Source organism: Vipera ursinii (genome assembly GCF_947247035.1).
Source record: "Vipera ursinii genome assembly, chromosome: 2".
NCBI lineage: Eukaryota > Metazoa > Chordata > Lepidosauria > Squamata > Viperidae > Vipera > Vipera ursinii.
The window spans coordinates 250,088,580-250,109,338 of NC_139513.1; the positions used below are offsets into that span (position 1 = coordinate 250,088,580).

Sequence of the window (20,759 nt, forward strand, 5' to 3'; positions counted from 1 at the left end):
CCCTCTGGAAGCTCTGATTTAAAGCATGATATTTGTTATTCTGCTGCAATACTATGTATCACACACCCACAGTCCTATACATGAAAACCGTAGTGGTTTTTTCCCCTTCTGTTTTCCCTATGTTTCCTACTCTAACTGGAATCATCCTTCTCTGGAATAGCTTGCAATAAATAGCAATCAGGATAAAATAAAGAATTAAATGCTTATTCAGCAAGTCAGTCCTAAAAATTAGATTGGTAAAATAAAGAACATAGGAACATAGTTTCTGGTATCAGGCAGGTGATAGGTGTCGTTATTATCTCCCCTATCTGAGCAAATTATTTAGGGAAATTAGGACAGTGGCATAAAGCCAGCACTATCAATCTCCCTCCCAAATCCTTCTTGTTTCTTTAGAGCAGATCAAATAGGAAATAAGTCTAAGTGGCAAAGGAAGAAAAATTAACAAACCATATTCATCAGAAAATTAAATATCCCACAGAGAAAATAGACTCCCCGAGTCTTACTGAATGGAACATGGAACTATTTTCAGTATTTTAATTGCAAGTGTTTAGTGTCCCCTATTCCTTTGAAGAGGCCAAGAAAGTTGGGAAGCTTTCCTGACAAGTGGGATGACTATTTTTAGGTGTAGAGATTCATCTCTGAAATCCTCTGCCAAATCATCAGGCACGACTTTTAGAAAAAATAAAAATGCTTCCCCTTCCAGTTTTTGCTGTGTCTTATAATATCTTAATTGCATTGTAATGTAGCTACATTAGGCACATTTAATTAAAAGATGCAATGCATTTTCTTTTAAATAAAATATTAATTGGAAGTATCAGAGAATCCCTATATGCTTTCCATATCTTTCTGGTATTATTGGAGTATTTCCTCAGTTACATCAAGGATTTTACATCAATAAGTAGCAGTGGTGGTGCACTGGTTAGAATGCAGTATTGCAGGCAAACTCTGCCCACAGCCTGGAGTTTTATCCTAATGGATTGACAAAGCTCAGCGTCCTAACCCACTGAGCTACCGCATCCCTTTAATAAAGCACTATGGAGTGGTGTATAAGTCTAACTCAATGATTTTCTCCAGGAATAAAACTAGTATGTTTTTTTTAATTTTAGTTTTGTCTCATCTCAACAGGCAAACATATCTTTTGTATAGAGATCACCCTAGTATTAAGTATTTAATATAGCTGATTCCACATTGCTTCAACCCTTAAACAAACTGCCACTACAGCAAGCTCTGTTTCTCATTGAGCACTGTATTTATACATCTCATCTCTCGCACTGAAAGGACAGAATATGAAATCTGATTTAGAAATAATGAAGCAGATGGCTAGGAGATTTTTAAAAATGTTATAAGGCTTATGCATCAAATGCTAGAAATTTAACTTTACTGATGCTTTTGTAGGCTTTCATAATCTACAGTCCCAATCCTACTGAATAAATTTATTTATTTTATTGAAAAAGTTCAGTATTTTTCAGATACTGCATACAATAGGGCGTGGCATCACTGGTGTTTTATCTGAAACTGGAAGTGTACCATGGATATACTTTACATTCAATCACAGAATTCTGAGTCAGAGTGGAATAATTCAGAACACACAGGACAGAACAGATGGATCTGAACTCAGTCCATTGTAGATCAAGATTTTTTTTTCAAATAAGATTATCTATATAAAATAATTACTTTTATTTTTATAGTATTTTGTTTTGTGTATAGGTTTTGTAGAGTTGTATCCTTTTAACATTGTAAGCTGCCCAGAGCTACTCTGTGATAAGATGGGCGACCAATAAATTTAATAAGTAATACATAATAATAATAAAAATACCATGAAGGTGGAAGAAGTGAGGAAAATATTGGATTCAGGGACTAAACAGTCTGTCCTCAAAAGAGATTGATGCTTAAAATCAGACCTCACTTGGTGAAGAGATCCTCAAAAAGTTATTTTTAGTTTTTAATATTCATTGGTACACAGTCTCTCTCCTAAACAATTGTGTGATAAAGCTGTGTAAACTGTGATAATTAGTTGACCAGCATAATGGCTGCTTTATTTCATGAAAAAGAACAGTGAGTTAATCTCTTATTATTTGTCTCTAACAGCTCTACCATACTGAGAAAGAGCATAATGCTTTTGTGTGCTATCTTTCCCTCTGAGTAAACCATAAATCTGTCATGCTAAATGTAACACAGGTATACCTCACAATCTTATATTTTATCCCAACTTTTTTTAAAAAAAAATGTGCTTAAAATGATTTTTCCTGGTACTTTAATTAGTACATCAAATTGGTTCTCAGTTTCATGTTGGTGACATACAAAATAGTTATAACCATTTGTGTTTCTAAATGCTTTAGAACTCTGGAAAAAAATATCTGTCACTTTCCTGTCAACCTACTGCTTGGGAAAGACATTGATGGATTATAAAAAATTGGAAAGAGGGCCCTGACCAATTTATGGTTCAGTTATACCAGAACTGTCATCCTACTGACAAGAAGTTATCTGGAGGAAATATAGCCTTCGCTAGAAAAAAAAAGACTGCAGCTCCCTGAATTAGACAATATATTGCCAATAAAACATTCAAAATCAATCCATTAGCTAACAGGGGCCTTATTCATGGAAACGAATTATTTAGAGAATTATATTAATATAATATCTTTGTCATTAACATCCTAAGTGAAAATCCAATATTGGTTTTATTTTTTATTTATATATAAAATTAAAACTATTGCAATAAAATTCAGCAGGAAAAAATATATCAATTATTAAAAAATTATAAAACTCATATACAGTCTTTAGAATTTTGAACTCCTTCTTAGCCAATAACAGTTAAGGAATATGTTGCCATATAAACATTTTGGGAGCATATATACATCCAAGAAGCAGAGATTTTTATTGAATGAAATAATAACATAGCATCTTCTTGAATGAAAAAGAAAAATCCCAGAAGAAACTTTCTAATGTTTTTTTTAAATGCAACATGTTCCTATTAATATCAGATGCCATACTGAGAGTACATTAACTGCTACATTAAGCAAGCATTCCCAAGCAAAAAAATGTTTCCGAATATCACATTAAAATCTACAGGATTTACCTCAGAAGAACACTTGCAAACAAAGGCCTGTTGGGTAATAATACTAAGCCAGTGGAGAAAAAGAACACACATGTGTTCAATGCCTATGCATGGTATCCAGTACCAGTTCAGCGCTAAGTTATAATTTATAGAAAACAGCTGACTACTTACTCTCCCAGCTTTGATGCCGTATTTCATTGTATTGTATACTGCAAACTGCAGTCTTTCAACAGTATACAAAAGGTTAAGGAGGACTGTCCCCCGCCCAAATTGTTGTGTTTGGAGTGGAGTTGGTATTTTGCTGAGCATACAGCACATAGAATATTATCATATGAATGAGAATGAGGAAATGGGGAGGCAGCACAAATAATGAACGGCATGCTTGAAAGAGCTGTCAGAGAAGAAAAGCTGCTGCCATTCCTTCAAAGAGGAAAAAAGCATGTATATCATCGGCATGTACATGTATAGCAGTATTTCTAGCAATCATGGTCATAACTAAGAATTCTTGGAGCTGATACATATCTGGAGATTATCCAGGATGCAAAATTCTGGAATAGACATTGTTTATCTCAGAAAGCTTCCCTAAAGGCTGTCCAAGCTAATAGAGATTCATGAAAATTAGGATCATTAGTTACCCGAGACCTTAAAACTGAAAGAAGTGTCTTCACCCTTTCGATATGATAAAAAAAAGGAGGAGAATAAGCCTTAGCCTCATATAAATATGTTCCTGGAAGGAAGAGCCATTGAACTCCACCTCTCCTTTCCCTATGGGAATTATTATGTTCTTCTATTTACTTATGAAGATGACTGGATCTGTGGACTTTAATGTACTTATGTGTGTGAAAAGTGATTGTTAGTGATATGATATGTGATATACAAGTACGGTAAGTGATTAGATAATTTTACAAATACTTAATTTTCATCAGTAGTCATATAATTAATATATTTTTTTCCTCTTGGCGCTGCTCTTTTTGGGATTGACTTGATCAACACATATATAAACATACATTTATTGAGGTGAGGTGAGTTCTAAAAGGCTGCGGTGGCTGAGGTGCTTAGGATGCTGAGGCAAAAAAAACATTGAGACCAACCTGGACATAGCCTGGATTGATTATAGGAAGCCTATGTCTTGGCACTACACAAAGTCAATATGACGTGAAGGACCTTCCTCTAGAACTCAATGGGATTGTGAAAGACAACACTGAAAATCAACTCAAGATAGCTCACACAAGTGGCCAAGGGCTCTACACAGTATCTTAGCTGTTCCTAACACTGCACTTTTCTGGATAGAGAGCTCTGATGTGGGATCTGTTGGAGACACAGCTCAAGAATCAGAGCCCTAAGTGCTCCTACCACCTGAGACCACTTTTTCCCCCACATCCTGTCTAGTTCCTCCTTCAGGTCCTGGTACATCTCTAACTTGTCATACTTCTTCTTGATGTTGCTGTCAATTGGCATCACTACATGTATCATCACCGTGAGGATCCAAAATTGAGGAAGACACATACCACTCATAGGGGTGGGAGGGGAATTTTTAAATTCATTTATACACTGCTAACTGCCAATGGACTTTGGGAGACTGTGCACACTAACATGAGTTTCTGAATGAAAAGGTGGGACATAAATCTGCTAAATGATTAAATAAACCATGTGCATATAAATAAATAACTAGATCATATGCATGTATCTCAGAGCAAAATATCTATATTGTTGGTTTCAGTGGACATTGAAAATCCTGGCTGATATAGAAAGAACATGGGAAGTGTACAGGAATTTTGTGTCAATTTGTAAACCTTTCCACTCTGATTTTCCTTTTTATCTGTATGTCTTTTTCCCCTTTAGTTCAACTTTGCCTTGAGTAGAAATGTACTTTTCCATTTTTTATTAGCCCCTTTAGCAGTAATACAACTGCTAAGAGAGTTAAATATTTCAAAATTCTACACAAATGGATATTCACTGAAAAGCAAAAACATTAGATAGAAATACCAACTTGTTGAAATGTCTACCTACAAAAGTAGCATTTTGTTTTCTAATTTATAGGAATTTAAACAGTACAGAATTTTGACAAAGAGACATATCAGGGCAATGAAGCATGGTTAGTCCTCAACTTATGACGATTGACCCCAAATTTTCTGTTGTTAAATGAGACATTTGTTAAGGGAGCTTTGCCCCATTTTACAATCTTTCTTGCCACAGTTGTGAAGTGAATCACTGCAGTTGATAAGAGTTAAGTGAATCTGGATTCCCCATAGAAAAGTTGCAAAAGGTGATCACATGACCTTGGGACACAGCGACAGTCAGAAGTATGAACCAATTGCCAAGTATGTGAATGTTGATCACATGATCATGGGGCTGCTGCAAAGGTCGTGTGAAAAATGGTCAGTCCCATTGTAACTCTGAAAGGTCACTAAATGAACTGTTGTAACTTGAGGACTAACTGTACACATGTATCAGTTTAAAGACATTAACACTTATCTGCTAACTATCCCTGATGATCTCTGGAGAAGGGTGACCAGCAGTCTAGGTTGCCGAATGCACAATTAATCATTGAATTACCAATAGAAAGAAAATGGGTAGCAAAGACTTCATCAGAATAATTTGGTCAATCTTTTTCTACTGAAACATTTCACAGATGAATAAATAAAGCCTAAAAATAATTATTAGTTGCGGATGCTTTTTCCTAATACACATATTTTATATGACTTCATCTAACAGACACATTTTGCAAGCAAAGTTCCCATACATAAAAGAGATAAACACCTTCACAAAATAACATTTGCAAACATATTCAAGGTACTGACTGAGAAAATACAAGCTAATTTCCCTTTGCATATTGAATGATACCTGATTATGTATACACATGTAACTATATATACTATATAAATAAAGAACCTATAGCTATATTTTTGTAAGTAAGTATTATATAAATTCCATTAATTCCATTAGCCATTCTTTGGCCTACAGTGAACCACAATAAATCATGTTCCCAAAGAACACTTTAATAAAACCCTATAGATACTAATGTTCAATTTGTTTAATATAAGCCTTGAAAAACATGCAATTAAACCTATTTCATACATTTACACTGAAATAAAATTAATATTGATCTGAAATATTAAAATACAGAAATATACTTATTTTGTGTAGATTTTGAGTTTCTTTACAAGCTGTTCCACATTAGGGCAAACATACTAAAATTGTTATATTACAAATATCAGTGTCAAAATGTACTGCTTACAAAATATATATGCATTATTTTTCTGTGCTTTTGTAACTAAAAGCTACAAATTAAGTGTTAACTCAATTTGGAATATAGTAAAATCTAATAATATTTTTCGTGGTGTATACAGACAAATAAGATTATAATTATACAAATCAATTAAATAAATTAACTTTGAAAAATCAAATTAGGTTCTGATAATGGAGGCATTTGCAAGATTAGAGGTTGGTAATAACTGCTTTTTCTTAAAATGTTTGGGGCACTACAAAAGAGTGGCAAGGATAGCTTTATGTGTTAGCAAAAAAAATGCTTCAATTATGTTTATAACACTACAACAGCTTTAATACTAGAATTATAAAATATGTATGTAAAGGGATAAGTATAATACATACCTTGATCTAAAACCTCCTCCTCTTCTCTTTTTGGCTGCTGTATTATAGTACCCATGTTTTCATTTTTGATTTCTAAAAAAGAAAATGAAAGATATTTCATCAAGGAATTTCATATTACAAATACGACATAAATTACTAGAGAAATTCACAGAAATTCTTATTCCTCTATTTAATCATATTTATATAGATATTCAATCACCATGAGTTGAATCTAGATATAATCACAAAAGGCAAGAGCTTGCCTGAAAAGATACTGGCAAAAGATTAGGCCCACCGGATTTGAGCTAAAAATCTAGAAGACCACTAGATGGGAACAACAGTTGAGTTTGTTGCAGCATAGTGATTGCTTGGAATTTTGTAGTCTAACAGGACTCTTATAAAATGAAGGTATGCATACCTATTTTACAGGGAGTCTTCCCTTTCTATTTAGATAAGAGCCTGTACAGTTCAACCATTTCTTGACTGTAGTCATACAATTTGGGATTTCTGGAGATGTCACTATAAGGAGGAAAAATAAGGAATTCTGCTTCTTCTGGCTAATCCATATGCACCTAAATTTAGGTTGAATGCCATGAAGAAACAAAGTATTAATTTTTGGAAGAGAATCATTACATTTGGGGATAAGATTTAATTAACTAAAAATATATACTGTATCTATAATTGAAGAGATTGGAAACATCCATGTCCTATTAACCTATTGGTTATTTAATCTTTATTTTAGTCCCTTAAAACTATGATTTATTTAAACAGACCTAGTTTAAAAAGTATCTTTCAATCCTCAGTACCACATTATCTTTGTTTGACACAGTTTCAATATAACAAACTGCAGTTACTTTAAATCAGAGGATTGCTTTTTTTGAGGGGTTTATGTTTAACCCAGAAGAAAGGGGAAACACCGGATATGCGATAATCAAGCAGGTTGATTTCCATAAGATTAAACTTTATCTTATGTACATATTCAAGTGCATTTACTAGTAAAACAGAATAGTTATATTTAAATTGAATCCCTTCATTATTTTTTTAATTTTTATGTCACTTTTCCATCCAATCTAGATAACAAAGAAAGCTAATCCAAAAGTTAAGAAAAAGATAAAGGAACAGAATTAAAACTCAATCAATAAACATTAACACTATTTTTAATTTCACATAGAATCAAACCTATTGTAATAATAGATTTTGTTTTGAATCTGGTCCATTTATTAATATTTTTTTATTTTGCAAATAGTAAGATTTAGAACAAAGTATGACAATTAACTGTTAAACTATTAAATACTTCATAATGCCCTACCAGCTGAATGTACTTTGACCACCTGCAGGGCTGTGTTGGATTTTTTTTTCCACATTTTTTTTTTGGCTCCATATCTAACTTTTGGCATATTTACAGAGATACCTCAATCACCTTGGTTGACTTCTCACAAATACTCTATATACTCAGCCATATCATTCTTTCCTATAGTGGTATTAGCAAAGGAATAAATATTTTTACCTTCATTATGTCCATGGGCCATCATAATCATATCAGGCTTGACCGGAATAGGAATATTTGCTTCTTGAGGTATGCTTTTGAATATCTCTGGCTTAATGTTCTGTGTACAAGTCATGGATGAAACTGCATATTTGGCTTCCATGTAATACATAATGTAGAAATTGCACATTTCATCCCTGGCTGTGCCCCTTCATCACAATATGAGTAGAGAGAAAAGACAAAATATAAATTTTAGCTAGAGAAGAAATATACTTGTAAAGATTAATATAAAATGTAGAAGAGGGAAGGACATCTCCCTCCAATTACAAAGTTAGACAGCACTGTTCTTTAAAAATATTTCACATTAAACATGCATGGAGCTCTTGAAATAAAAGCTATTATCTCAACTGTTTGCTTAGCATTTATTAAGAACATTGTTTTTCATAGTTTTATGAAGTAGATTAGACCTTAGTAGAAATTCCTAGCACTTTCAGCCTTCAAAGCAAACTTTTTTCCACTGCCAGCTTCTTAGTTATCACTCAATCCTATTAAGTCCGTGTCTGCTTAATTGTGGCTTCGATACAACTCGTTTTTGTTTTATTTTTGCAAATATATTTCACAAGCTTCCATCAAAATGCATCCAGCAGTGCAGATTTCAATCAAGATCACTTATATGGAATGCAACAGTATAAACTATTTATTCTTTCTTGCAGTATTCTCCCCCACTGTCCTACCACCCATCCTGATGATATATTCCATTTACAAAATCATTAATAATTTACTCTTTTAATTTAGGGCTCTTCTATTTAATGCACGCCAGATTCATTGTATTGCCTCTCCCTTGTTCTGCACTTCCACAAAGTATAGATCCAAGTAAAAAAAATAGTTTCATTATGTTATTATGGGACACTAATTGTAGCATCTTTTATTTAGATTAAGTGATGCTATAATAGTGATGCTGCAATTTTCCCTCAAGTTTAGATTGCAAGCTTTTTTCCTTTTCTTTTAAAGAATTAATGCAAAAGAAAATTAATGAATACAGTACCAGTGTTTTCAACATGATGAATCCATTTATTTATTCATTACAAGTATTTCCATGCCACTCAGCTCAAAACATGCTCCTGACAGTTTACACAAAATATTAAATATAAAAGCTAAATGCAATTCAAGGCAAATACAAATCAGTGCCCACCCAAGTAACAGTCAACCACTAATCCACAAATGACAGCTCCAACAAACTTGTCTGCACTAGATCTAGCTTGCAGAAAGCTAGCAGAGAGGATGCCAAGTGCACCTCTGGGAACAAGGGATTCTGTAATATGGGGACAGACAAAAAAGATTACTTAGGATCTGTGTTGTTTGCTATTTATACAAAGACAGAAGCATGAGCATTATTCCTCTGCCTGTCCAAACATAGCAAATTTCATCTAGAAAAGATGAAAGGAACCCCAAGCCACATAGGGCTATATTAGTTAAATCCGTAATCTTAAATTGGAACTTGAGATAATCCATACAGCAGCCAGATAATAGATATAATACTTACACAGCAGCACTCACTCACTAATCACCTTAGTTGCCTCATTTTGTACTAACTATAGCTTCCAAAACAGACTCATGTGGAAAGTGTTATAGTAATCTAAGTGAGTAAGTAATAAGAGCATTGCTAGACTATCTTGGTCCAAACTGAGCAAAAATTAGTATATAAATCTCAGCTGGAAATAGACCATCCAGAGTTGTTGCTCTTGCAACAACTCTATGGAGAACATAAGAATATGAGAATAGCCTGATTGGGTTATGCCTAAAATCTAGCATTGTTTCAAACAGTGCACCCCAGATGCACCTACAAGTCCACAAATAGGAAATCCAGACAGCTGTTCTCTCCCATTGTTGCTCCTGGGTATCTAATATGTGAAGCCAAATTGCATCTGTATTTGGAGGCAGCAATCAGTAATCAGGGCTAGTAGAAAATTCTCTAATCCCCTTTACCGCCAATACCGCTAGGTTGATTAGATGCTAATGAAGAAACTTTTCTTCTTATCAATATTAAATTTTCTATTAGTCATTAGGTAATTTCTAATTCTTGTTCCAGTATTGTCAGTGATGCAGAAACATGTTCTTTGCTCAATTTACCATCCATAATTCTATAAATCTGAAACATTTCTAAGCATTTTTTGCCAATGTAAACAGCCCAAATCATTGTTTCCTATGCTTACATGAAAAGTATTCATGCCTTCTGATCAACTGACTTTCCTGTTGTCCTCTTGTATGCTTTTCAGCCCCATGGTATCTTTTCTTGACACATGATGACCAGAACTGTACCCAAGATACTAGATTTGGTGTAACATTTCATAGGGACGTTAAAATATTAGCCGACTTATTATCTATTTCCTACTGACCTTTATCAAGTAAGTTGTCTTCTTTACAAATGCATAAATGATTTCATTTATTCCAATATCTCTTTCTTGGTTAACCACTAGTAATTCAATCATCATTATTTGATTACAGGAATATGAATTCCTAGCCCTAATGTGGATCACTTTGTACTTCCTGATATTGAATTGTACTTGCTTTTAACGTCCTAGTCAACAAGTCTAGAGAGAAGCAATTCATGGTCTATTTGTTTCTTTACTCCTTAAATAATTTTTATCTCCTCAGAATCAAAAACTGAGTTGTAAACTGTATAAATTGAATTAATTAAACAAAGAAACAAAATTTTGCCACCTCACAGGGTAGACTAGATTGATTTCTATAACAACCTATTAAATAGCACTAGGCCTGAAACAGATGTAGTGATGCTTACTTCTTATCTCTTTCCACTGTGAAAACTACCAATTTATTCCTATTCTTTATTTTCTTTTGTTTAATCTGTTAGTGACTGCTCAGCTGCCCCAAGTCTTTGATGAGGAAATTTATGAAAAGCTTCTGGAAAGTCTAAATATACAATGTCAGCGACCTTATCCAGAACTACCAATGAAGCAGTTGTGAAACCAGAATGTTTGTGAACAAACATTAAGTCTATCTTACTGGGATTGACTTGAAGCTTGTTTCTAACTCTTTAGTCCCACATAAAGTTCCAGATATTAGGCTTAGATACTCATAGACGCTCTGTCCCAGTGTCACCCTGGGTATAATTGTATGCTACTTCACTCTGGAGTGATGAAGTAGCATACAATTATATCTTGCACAAGCTAGTGTTGATCTCTCCCAGCAGATGTATATAGGGGTTGAAAAGCAATGGGGACAAAGCTGAATGTTTACCCATCAGTATAACTGCTCCTTATCTATCACTGCTGTCTACTAGGGTAGGTAACTTTGAAGAAGGAAGAAAATTGACTCTTTTGAACTATGATATTGGAAAATATTTCTGAGAATACTATAGGCAGTCAAGAAAACAAACCAATGAATCACCAGATGACTCACCCAGAGCTCTCACTTAAAGATTTAATGACAAACTCAAATTATGCTATACTGGACATAGTATACAAAGATGTAGCTTCTTAGAAAAGGTTCTAATACTGGGAAAGATGAAAGGAGAAAGAACAGGATGACCAGCAGCTTCCTAGCTGAACTCAGTTACCCATGGTGGCACTGTTGGAAGATCTGAAAGACCAGATTAGGGACAAATCATTCTGGAGAAAATCTATCTTTGTGGTTGCTAGGAGCCAACATTAACTTGATGCCACTAATCAATTAATACAAACTAAGGTAGAGTGTAACCACTACAAAAGATATCTCCAACCTTCAATCCCCATAGGCGATCCAGTACCATGGTTGAAATATTGAAATCCACAAGAGGTCTAAAATGATTGCTAGGTCCTGAAAATATTATCCACTAGAACAGCTAGTACTATTTCTATTCTGTGCCCAGGCCTGAACTCAAACTGAAAAAGATCCTATAATTTGTTTCATCAGGAACCTTGCTTCTTAAATAAGAATTAATGATATAGAAGGGGGAATGAAGACCAGTGAAAAGCTTTGTCTCTCTCTCCCCCTATCAATTATTTTTCACAATTAAATCAGTTAGCCTACACTTATAAAATGATGTGGGGGTGGACTATTTGCAGCTTCCAAAGACATCAGTGCTTACTCTTATCCTGTGACATCATGCAGCATTCATTTATTCACCATAGCAACAATAATGACATTTGTCAGGAAGCAAATGAGACCTTCCCAAAAGAGAATTGGTATCCAGTCTTTTAAAAATATGGAACCATTCCAGAAAGCTGCTTTGCCTCAGCAAGATTAGTGTTAGCCTCCTCCTTTTTCAATTCATTTCCTCTCCTTCCAGTTGATTTAGATAGCTGTCAGAAAACTGCCACCTCTTTAAAACATAAATAAAACACTGAAGTGTAATTGAGAAATAAAGCTAACTTTCCTACATGTATTAACAATATCCAAACATTGTCAATATTTTTAACATAGCACATTTGTTTTCCTTGGAAGATAAAGAAGTAGGTTATTTGTTATAACTTTAGTTATTAATGAGAAACAAGATATCAGTGGCAGATAAAACTGCTTTCCTTTTTTATTTGTTGAAAAATAATGAGTAATTAGACACTGGTTTGCTCTACACATATGAATGGGGAATCTTTTTCAACCAAAGGGTTATTTTTTGAAAGCAACTTTTCAGAAACCGTGTGTCAATTGTTGAGAACAGATGGCAAAAAGAAGAGCTGGACATGACAAGCCCTGCCATTCAAATATTTGGTTTCTCCCAAATTTTTCTAAGAATTACTGATGGATGCAGAACAGTTGCAAAATATTGAGTCTGATTGAATTATTGTTTAGGTAACTGTTTCAGCTTCTTAGGTATTATTGTAGGCAGCTTTTTACCTATTCTATCTGTAAATGTGTCCCATTTTATTTCACACTAGTGGTGTATTTGCCTATCATCCACAACAGTTTCCTTTTTTTCTACGCAAATCAAACAAAGAGACTGGGCAGTGTACCAAAGTCAACTACAAATTCAAATCCCAAAGAAACAAACACAATACATTAAAGACAACTCATACCACAAAATCATTACTAATCTAGAACATCCAACTACTCATCAAGACCAAAGACCTGGGAAAAGATCCAGGATTTGATTACCCTTCTAAAGATGTGCAAGATCAGGACCAACTATACATTTGGAAGCAAACTGCAGGGGTTACAAACTTGCCTCCAAGGTCCCATAAAGTGGCATTTTGTCAGTGAAAAGACTTGGGTGTCGTCCTTCCTAATGTATATGGGATGGATAGATACCGAGAGAACGGGAGGAGTCCTGCAAATAATTCCTTTTTATGTCTATTTATTTAAAAGATTTGTTTGACCACCCATCTTATATATAATAACCCTGGGAAACTCAGAGCCTGGCTATAAAATGTAATAACAAACAAAAAATACCATCAACAAAAAAGTATGGTAGTGTGGTAGAATCTGGTGTATGGTAGAATCTGGTATAGAATTGCTAGTGGGAAGAAGTCTTTCAGGAGGAACTAAGAGCAAATCAATTCGGAATCCTTGCTATGTAGGAAGAGGTGCACAGTGGACCCTTCCTTAAGTGTTCACAGGGTATATTTGATAGTTATGTAGATTGTGTTTTACTCCTGCAGATTCCTTCTATAGCTGAATGACAATAAACAAACTACTCTGAGTAAAATATCATGTTGTTGTGCCTGACACAGTACCCACAGGACACCACTTCTCCATGCATTCACTGGATTCCACTCAAATCTTAGCTCAATGCTTGGGAGAAGACCAGGTTTTTATAGTTTTGTCGATAGCCAAGATTACTTGGGATCTCAGAAGGAAGCTGATCTGAAGGGCAGGGTCAGTTATGGAGAAGGTAAACTTCATCAGACAGCATTTAAAGGGAACAGAATGCCTACCCTATATGACTGTCATTTCATTTCATTTTGCCATCCTATAGGTCAGACATGTCAAACACAAGGCCCGGGGGCCGGATCCAGCCCGCGAAGTGGTTTCATGTGGCCCGCGAAGCCATCCTGGAAACAGTGAGGGAACGGCCCCCACTGCCTTGGCCCTGGCCCAGAGACCCTCCTTCTGCCAGAAATCCTCAGATCTGTCCCACTCCTGCCCGGGCCCCCATAGGCACCCTTGATGCAAACGATGTAGAACTGGTCACGCCCACCCAGTAGGCCATATGCACTTTAGCCACACCCACCCAGTAGGCCACACACACCCTGGCCATAAACACCTGGCCCCCTGAGGGCAACCACAATGCTGATGCGGCCCTCAATGAAATTGAGTTTGACACCCCTGATTTGACACCCACGCCTTGAATTGCTTCTAGAAATTTACTGTGAGGTATCAAAGATTTATAAGAGGTCATGGAGGGCTATTCACATCCAGAGTCCATAACTAGTCAAAAATAAGCACAACCAAGTTGTCTCAGTCTTAATTTGCTTGAGGACCACAGTGGAATGGACACTATATGAAGGATGGGTTCATGTGATTTTTCATTTAAGCATCTTGCTTATCAATGGAGTTGCCAATCTCAATTGCGGCCTATATAGAACCGGATTCTATACATACTATATATTTTGAGTAAAAAAAGCTCTTATATGGGTTTAATAAGGTACTCAAGCAAGAACTCTCTACTCTACTCTGCTCTGCCCTCCCCTACCCTACAAGTTTTATAGTTGGTGAATTTGGAGATGAAGGTGATCATTTTTGTGCCATATTACATTAATTCTATGAACAAGGTACAGATACTGTATTTTAGAAACACTATCTTCATCATGCTACATGTTCACCACTAGAACAAATTAATTTATTCCTTGAAAATGAACTAATTTTCCATAATCACTATGAATGGTAGCATATAATGCCTTTAAAAATGATCATTTATACATCCAAATTTCATTTGGATATGTAACATGATATACACTAATTGATCCTAGCTGATTCTACTAAATTGCAGAATAGATGTCACTGTAATGGCTTCACACAAATACTGTGTGTACTAGATCAAATCTGTCAGGCTTCAGAGGGCTCAGCAACAAATGCTCACTCTGCAGACCTACAACCCCTTATTCACTGCTTGGCTAATCTTGGCAGACGATTCTTAGAAACCTCAGCTAGATGAGAGTCTTTACTGGAAAAAGATTAAATCCTGTAACACAACAGTTAACTGTCATAGCACAATAAGGAATTCTGACCATATTATGTCTACTCTCCAAGATTTAAACATTTGGGCTTTCTCAACCAACTGAAATTTGGCCAGTCTCTTGATAGCTTTGATACAAATGGAATACATTTTCACAATGCTACTCGCTAACCTCAAAACTGATGGTTCCAGATTTGTCAGTTACATTATTAGCCACAACAATGATCTGATTAATGGGAAGATAGAAAAAAAATATCTTTGGGGAGTCTTCACCTGTAGTATCAATATCCGGATCTGTTTTCACTGGCAAAACAGGAAACATCAACAGTTAAGACGTTCTGCATGGAATAACCATTTTGATTCTCAGACTTTTATATAAACACTAACTTAATACAAATATTAACACACACACCCTATATAAGTTTCTGAGGATCTGCCTTCACCAGTAAAGACGCATCTTGCAGCCAGAATATCACCATACTTGACTTCTACAGGATTTTCCACAGGATAAAATGCCTGAGAAATGAAACAACATGAATAATAATTTCAAGCTGTTAGAAAATTGTCTTTCCTCTATTATCTTTATTAACCATTAGAAATGAATAAAATGTATCATTGGAATGTGTTTTGTATTTCATATTTTGGGCTTCTTTGGTATACAATTTAAACATATTTTCTTTTTTATGGATGAAAATAATTTATTTTATATCATGAAATAAACTTAATTCTCTTTCTTTATTAATAAAAATTTATTATTTGAAGCTTGCCTAAAGATGGAAATTCTGCTTTTCTGCCACTTTCATAAGATCCTGTAAAAGGAATAATGTTGGGTACTGTAGTAGCACTGATGTTGGTTGAATTTTGTAAACCTGACTTATTGGCAAGTCAGAGACTCACTGGGTATGTTCTTTACTGTGTCAAATGATCTATAACACACAGCATGCAACCACTTTAAAACACACAATTTTTTCCTTCAAGACAAAAAACAGAATAGACTAGAGACTACTCTTTATAAAAACAGGAGAGAAAAGAAATTATGCCTCCACGTTAGTTACCTTAAAAAATACTTGTTTAACAGGTTAGGGCATTCTCCATCTGTATTAGTTAATTATACAATATATATGGCATTAAATTATATAAATTAAAATGATTAAAATGTTACTGATAAAGTTTTATCTAATTCTGTGACAGTAAATTGAAGGGATGTTATGACCTGTTTTCAACAGTGTAGCTGAGTGCTGTCCCCATTTCTTTCTATTTGCCAAAAATAGACATAGTAAAAGAATCCGATGAAGTAAATTTAATACCAAAATGTAATACATGGTTTGTACTTAACTGTACAGTAATACATATTATTTAGTATCAACTACAATATTAAAGATATCTGACTGCATATTACTCATTGAATCTCTCCATTTTTTCACGTGTATAATATTAAATATACATTAAGTGTCTGCGTATATGTATTAAAGAAGCTCTCTATTTTCACCTGCATTAGAGTACTTTATAGCATTTTATATTCTATAAGTACTAAGTGATGGTTATTTCTGAGTAGTGACAAAAACAGTTTTTCTAGCTCAAAATTTGGCTACACAAATAACACACACACAAAAAAGGAAATACTGCAAAGTGTCTTACATTGCATATATATTTTTCTTGGGTAGCTTACTCATATACCCTCTGCAAAAATGGAAGTAAGCAAAGCAGAATGAGAGATACAGACATTTGTAGTATGAAAAGGAAAAAAAACTCTAGTGTTTGGTCTCTATTTTTCTTCAGTGATACTCATCCATTTTCCCTTATCTTGGAGCCTGATGTAAGATAAAAGGTCAACTAAAACGCTTGAGAAATTATTAATGTATATTAATGGCTGCCTGTGATATTATTTTTGTCCATCTTTTATATAAGGCTGCAATCAATTCAAACTACTTATCTAATGTGCCATTTTAATTTTTTAGGTTTAACCTGCAACTACTGATTTAGTGACATTAGTAATAATAAAAGTATTTTTATTGGGTAATGTGCTTATATTTAATTTTGTCTTTAGGCAAAGTCCTTGGTCAAAGAAATTGACTCTGTGATCAACAAGGCCAATGTCTGCATCTCCACAAAGCTGAAAGACTTCAGAACAGTGGTTACCCTTTCTCTCACATGTGGTTGTGAGTCCTGGGCACTGTAGTAATGACACATGACAAATTTCAGATGTACATCCTACATTCCGCTCTTGGCATCTGTTGGCATGATCATGTCTCCAACCTGGAGGTCTTGAATTGCATGGAGTTCACCAGCACTGATTCCCTGATTATCAGAGACCCAATGTGGTGGGTGGGACACATCACTGTAATGGATAACTATGTATGCCTCACCAGTTGCTGTATGGTGGACTGGAGATTGAAGTGATCTAGAGGTCATCCATAAAAGTGCTACAAAGATGTTATGAAGGAAACAGTTTTCAGGCTGGGACAGTAGAGCCACCTCAGTGTTCGCAAATGAATTGTGCAAGCAGCATATCTTCTTTGAATCCAAAAAACTACTTATTATAGGAACAAAACATATTTTCTTACCACAACATTTCTGTGAGATGAAAAGGGCTGAGAAAGGGGCTTCCAGTTTTTGATCGTGGCGCTGGCAGACAAGTGGGGAGATTGTTCCCTAGACCGTCTGGTTTTCTCCTGCCGGGGGACTCTGAAAAGGGTCAAAAATCGCCCTGGAGGGGTGACGAGCATGAAGAGGATCCCTCCCATTTGATCCCAGGCAGCTTTTTGAACTGACGGGGAAAAGATCGGCCATTTATGGCCCATCATTAAACTGCTGACAGCCAAGGCCAAACTTACTAACAAGCACTTCAAAGCAATGTGAAGAAATTGGGTGAGACTTTATCTTCTCTGCATCCCAAGTATTTTTCCTGTTAAAAACTTCTTGAAAATTTATTCTCTGCCAAGGAGAGAGGGAAGGAAAAAATTTTTCCCACCCTCTAAAATGGCAGCATTTGATTACTTAGAAGAAACAAAGCTTTGAAAAAAATCAACTTAATACAACTGGATATTTATTTTCTGTCTGGAACTTGGCGACCCAAAAAATTCCTATTCTTATTGGAATCTGTCACTTTTGTTTTATTTGCAAAAAAGAACTTAAAGTGGATAAGATTTTAGTTTGGGATTTGAAAAAGACTCTAAATGCTATCGGTGATATTATGTGGCGAGTTTGGCATATAACAGTTTTATTACTTCTGACGAAGAGACTTGTTTACAGCCCAGGTCTGACCTTGGTTTTATTTACGACAAACCTAGCTTTGAGACAGCTGGACAGTGAAACTGGCTTTTAGGAATGGTGGAGGTGAACATTTACTGACTCTTCCTTAATAAATAGCCTCCACCAGAAAGATCATTTTAACTGCATCAGAAATGGAGGACGGTTTCTGGATTCGGGATATGTTTAAACCTATACTTGAAGCTATTCTTGCAAATATTGAGAAACTTAAAGCTAATTTGAAAGATAAAGGTGACAGCTTATCTCCAGAAGGCAGCTAGAAAACTACTAACCCAAAAAACAATAGAAGTAGAACAAGTGAATGCCAATGCAGAGCTCTACAGAACAACAAGCACGGTCTACCAAAAATCTAGATAATGACACAATAATTTCAAAACTGAAAATAACCTTCAACGAAAATCAGAAGAAACCTGAGAAAGAAAAAGATCAGATCGAATTGAAGACAACCATACCAAAACAAACATGGGGACCTGGGAGATCAAAGCGACTTAATGATTATAAATGGGCCAGACCTCTTAGAAAATTACCGGTAGCAACTAGATGGTCTCCTTTAATCCACATAATATACACAATAATGAAGAGAGACCTATCTGATGATTTAAAAGCACTGATATGGAAACCTGGCTGGCAAAAGAAGAAAGCTAGAATTAGGTTGAAAAACTGGGGCCCCCTAATTTATTAGAGAGGATCCTAAACTGTCAGTTAGTGGGCTAAAGGGAGATTTTGAAATAAAAGGAAATTTGAGTACTAGATTTAAAATAGTTAGAAAATAGTAAAAAAACAGGGGATTAATTGGTTGAATATTAAAGGTTTAGATTAACAAGAGAAATTTAAATTAACTATAAGAAAATAGGTTTGAATTATTGATTAGCCCAGTGTATATAGATGATGGATCTGAACTAATAAAAGATACTCTATTATTAAGGCGGTGATCTATTAGGATGGGAAGTAGAAATGTTTATGGAATAGAATAAGAACATATTTAAGTTTTAATACGTGTATTTTAGATATTAGAATTTTTATGAAATGAGATAAAGAAAATTTAGGTTAGCTGAAAATTAAATACTATGGTTATTAAAGGTTAAATTGGAATACTGTAATTAAAAATGAAAATTGGTAAAATTTTATAACAGGACATTGATTGTCTATCGAGATCTATTAAGATATGTATAAGCAAAAAGAAAAAAAATGTATTTATAAATGTGATAATGAAATTTTACTGAATTTTGATATAATTAGAAATTTATTAGCATAAATATGAAATAGCAAATGTCAAGGGAAACTGAGAAGCAATATTTGATGGTGTAACCTGAGATATTCACTAATGATTGTATTACTGATATATTGTTTAACTCAATTACCACACTGCCTTCTAAAATGTTCTTCTTAACCCTATAATATCTAATAAAACCTTTTTTTTTAAAAAAAAGGGCTGAGAAAGGAGGGCTGTTTCAAAGTCTTCTAGTGACCTTTCAAAACTGAGTGTAGAACCTTATTTTCCCCATTCCTTTTCCAACATTTTAACCATTCTATCATGACGATTTTCCTGTTTACTTTTATATTCTAACTATTCACCTGTCCGTTAAATTTTAAGAAAACAGAGTAATCCTTTCACAGTGAAGCACATTAACTCAAGATAGCTTTAAAATGCAAATAAACATACCTGTGGCAGTTGAGGACTTTGGTGGCCAATCGGCGTCCATTGACCATCTCTAACTCGATACCCACTTACTACTTTTCCTGCAACAAAATTTATTTATTTTGTAAATTAACACATTTTATGGACTTAAACCTTGTGTGGTACCACTGTTTAGCAAAATAAGCATGCATAAATAACAAAAACACTTCACAAGTTCACCGTTTAAACCATATGACAATGGTAAAGGTTTGGATCACTGATTTTTTTTCTCTACATTTTCCTCCTTAGAAATGCACAGATCATCCCCACCTACTTATATTCATATTGCAGTGCATAATATTTTATAATATGATAACATTTAATAGATTAACTTATAAAAAGCTATGTAATTAATTGGACAAAAAGTGTATTATTATACATCAGTTATATAGTAGTTGTTTATACTTTTATGTTATAATTGTTTCAGAGTATGGCAACCTGTGTTCAAAAAATCTGCACTATCAATATTTTGAATCATCTAATCACAGTAAAAAATTCTAAAAGAGTTAAATTGGCATTTGTACCATTTGTCTAAACCTTATACTGGCAGAACTGCATTCGTGGAAAA

General features: G+C 34.6%; 1 protein-coding gene across 7 annotated transcripts in view; it reads right to left on the reverse strand.

The window, feature by feature from the left end:
* PAM (peptidylglycine alpha-amidating monooxygenase) overlaps nucleotides 1-20,759 on the reverse strand; it is a 159,304-nt gene that overhangs the window by 36,932 nt on the left and 101,613 nt on the right. For all 7 annotated transcript variants that reach the window (XM_083354552.1, XM_083354550.1, XM_083354549.1 and 4 more), the window contains 4 exons: nucleotides 20,177-20,253; nucleotides 15,656-15,759; nucleotides 8,154-8,341; nucleotides 6,668-6,739 (listed from right to left, as the gene is read on the reverse strand). In XM_083354552.1, coding sequence (XP_083210678.1) covers nucleotides 6,668-6,739; nucleotides 8,154-8,341; nucleotides 15,656-15,759; nucleotides 20,177-20,253 — 441 coding nt within the window. The remainder of the gene's footprint in view (nucleotides 1-6,667; nucleotides 6,740-8,153; nucleotides 8,342-15,655; nucleotides 15,760-20,176; nucleotides 20,254-20,759) is intronic.